The sequence below is a fragment of the Cryptotermes secundus genome, unplaced genomic scaffold (assembly GCF_002891405.2).
Source record: "Cryptotermes secundus unplaced genomic scaffold, Csec_1.0 scaffold176, whole genome shotgun sequence".
Classification (NCBI taxonomy): Eukaryota; Metazoa; Arthropoda; class Insecta; order Blattodea; family Kalotermitidae; genus Cryptotermes; species Cryptotermes secundus.
In genome coordinates, this window is record NW_019731569.1 from 669996 (window position 1) to 673491 (window position 3496).

The window sequence follows — 3496 nt, forward strand, 5'->3', positions numbered from 1 at the left end:
CATTATTCCGACGGAGCTCAGAAACACGATCCGCTTCTAACAATGGTCGCGGCCAGACTAACCGATGCACGTGAATGAAACTTTGTGTGACGGTAGAGGGAAGTCCAAGGGTCAATGCCCTACCCTCCTCTTCGTCAATGACGTGGCCGGAAATGAGTCATAAAAGTAATCCGGTTTCTTTATTGCCACACCTTGTAATATGGGTCTTTATTGTAGGAGAGGGTGGTGAGTGAACACAAAAATATATAAAACCAGAGACAAGGGCCCTCTTAAAAACTTTCATTATCTTCTATCTCATTTTTCCCCAGTCATATTATTAGTCTAGATATGAAAGTAGATGCCAAGACCACCTCATAGTTAACACCATCTGTCACATAGTGGGAGTTAATTATGTCCTCCATGAGTGCATCACACGCACACACACCTGTGTATAAGCAGATGGGAAGGTTCATTCTTACAGAAACCACTGTCACTGCCTAAGTTCAAGAAAAGCATTTCTCTCATTCTACAGAAATATTTACTTTATTTACATATGTATCTCAGTGAGTTCTGCAATTTTTATTTGAAATAAATTTTTATAACATTTAATTAACTAAAGGGGGAGAAGAGGCATCCAAGCAGGATTTTGCTGGGAAAGGCAGAAGGCAACATACCATTAGGAAGATCTATATGTAAGTTAAGGAATGATATTAAAATGGATCTTTGAGAAATAGTATGAGGTATGGACTGCATTGATCTGATTCAGGATAGGATGCAGTGCAGGGCTCTTATGAACACAGTAATAAACCCTGAGGTTAAGTAAAATATTTGGGGAAATTCTTGAGTAGCTGAACATCTGAAGGTTTCTCAAGAAGGACCCAGCTCCATGAAGCTAGTCTGTTAGTTAATGAAAGATATGCTTCTTCATTTATGCTCCTACAAATAGCAGGAGTATGTTCATACTATTCTGAACTAAAATTAAATATTCAGAACAACTTCCCATACTGAATTTTAACAAAATCCATTAAGTTGTAAAGGGAATCCATCCTACATGCTGCAAGACAAACAGACAGACAAAGAAGTGAAACAAATGTTTACCGTTTCTGAAATCCTTTCCTGCCATGTGCAGATTTTAATATGTTCCTTTACTGAACTACCATTTTGAACAAAGTTAGTCTTATGAGATCTAAGTTCCCATTGTGCTGAAAGATCAAATTGTGATCTTCTGGATTCAGACTCCAAGTAGTCATGTAGGTGTTTACTGGTATTTTGGAGAATCAAGCTGCCTCAATCATTACCTTTCTTTCACCTATATGACTACACAATTTCACAACTTAGAAGAATATAAATTTATTCTTATTTAACATTTCACGTATTTCATTCTTGATGGAAAGTCATACTTTACTCACTTTATGGATTCATTAATGGATTTGAAGTTCACTAAACTGGGCAACTAATAAATCGCTGCAATCATTCTACTGTTCTTCTAACTGGGTGGGTTACTGTCACAATATTCAGTGCGATCATAATAAACAAGTGCTTTGACAACTCCAAATCATGGTGAAGAAAAATCTTTGTTCTTAATTTCTATTAATAGTTTCAGAACTGTTTTAATTATAAACAGAATTATAAGAAATCTAACTGGATCACAAAACACTATTTATCTAGAAAAACGATGCCTAAAATTCCACTATGTCTGAAAGTCTGAAAGTGTGAAAGCAGAGCAGGATGTCATATGAAATGGTACATTCATTTAGTGTAAAATGTGGTCTTTCTCAAAATTCTCCCTGCCTGTTAGACAGATGGCTTCATCTCTCATTTTAAATGTATCAGTAAAATCATTTAAGAATTAAAGAATAGATTAGGAAGAAGGATAGAATAAATGAAAGTAGTAGAATATGGATGGCAGGAGGAGAAAATGAAGCAACAGAGAAAATGGAGACAAGAAGTAGATAACAATTTAAGACAACTGTCATACTATACCTGGTGTGTAGTTGACATTTCCTTGCAACAACTTCTCATCCAAATTAATAAAGAATTCAGCTGTGGCATTGAGGTCCCTTCCATTTATAACTGTGCCATTTACAACATACAGAGGACTTTTGCCTGTGTACTTTCCTTTCAGATAAGTTAGATCTCTCTGTGTCTTCTTCTACAATAAATAAAAACAATATAAAGAATTGAGTATGCAGTGATTAATAAATAATCCTTCATTTACAGGAAGTTGTCATGTGCTTCCTGTAAAGGAACAACGTTTTATAATAAAGCTGAATATGTAATTAAAATGGGTGGTCAACCACAACCAAAACATTTAGTGTTTAATATAATAAACTGATTGATCTACTGATATATTTAATTGATCATTATATATAATTCATAATTTACTTACATCAATAAACTGTTACACAAGTACAGTTGGATAAGTCAGTTTAAGCCATCTAAAACACTACAAGTCAACAACTCTCAAAATGTACAAAACGATACACAAGACAAAGAACAATACGATCATCTCAGGATCTTAGTCCCCCTGCTGAAGCTTAGCAACCGAGGATGACAACCACCAACAATTTAATATAAAGCAACACATACACTTATATCATCTATATTCATCCACACCACATCAGCACCAACCCAAGCCACCAAACTACTGTCCATCATTGTTACTAAAAAACTCCTGCAGAGAATAAAAACAGTTTTGTAATAAATAACTTTTTAATTCATTTTTAAAAACTCTAAAATTTTCTGTTCTTAATTATGGGGGCAAGCTGTTATGTATTTTAATTCCCATGTTAATTACACTTATTTTGTAACGAACAGTGTTGCATGTTTGAACATACAAATCTTGTTTTCTTTTAGCATTATGCTTGTGAGTGTGAGAACATGAGCAGTTTGGATCTTGTTCTGTTTTAAGAAGCATAAGATCTCATACATATATATATATACACTGGACAAATATGAAGCACAAGAAATACTGGGGATCCTTAACTGGACTCAAGCAAGCAAAGGGACTCATACGAGGCCCCTCTGCTAAAAGAGCATAGGAACTGTTGAAGTTAAACAGGAACCAGGTACGATGGGTGGTGGGACTACTTACAGGACACTGTCAACTCAAAGGACACCTCTTCAAACTGGGACTAAGTGATAGTCCCACTTGTGAGAGGTGTGAAGAAGGAAATGAAACAGCCACACATATCCTGTATGAATGTGAGGCCTTAGCTTATTTAAAATTATGTCACTTGGGTCAATACTTTACGGAACCAAGTGACTATTTCGACGACCCCACATACTAAATCCCGTGCTCCATTCAAAGTGCAGGATTGCTGACGGGATAATCAAAAGAGGAAGCACGATAGACCACCGTGGTCACGGTGCAAGGGTCCAGAAGGCCCACCCTTTATACATTCATTCATTCATGATATATATATATATATATATTGTGACATGTTGACCCCTACCTCCCCAGCTGCACATAGCGGTAATGTAGCGCTTGCGTAATAGGCGAGTCACCATCCCGCCA

At 36.2% G+C, this 3496-nt stretch overlaps 1 protein-coding gene across 1 annotated transcript in view; it reads right to left on the reverse strand.

Moving 5' to 3' along the window:
* The window catches only part of LOC111867057, an 80230-nt gene that overhangs the window by 29810 nt on the left and 46924 nt on the right, over nt 1–3496 (reverse strand). The window contains exon 34 of the mRNA XM_023856528.2: nt 1963–2131. Within this exon, the coding sequence (XP_023712296.1) occupies nt 1963–2131 (169 nt within the window). The remainder of the gene's footprint in view (nt 1–1962; nt 2132–3496) is intronic.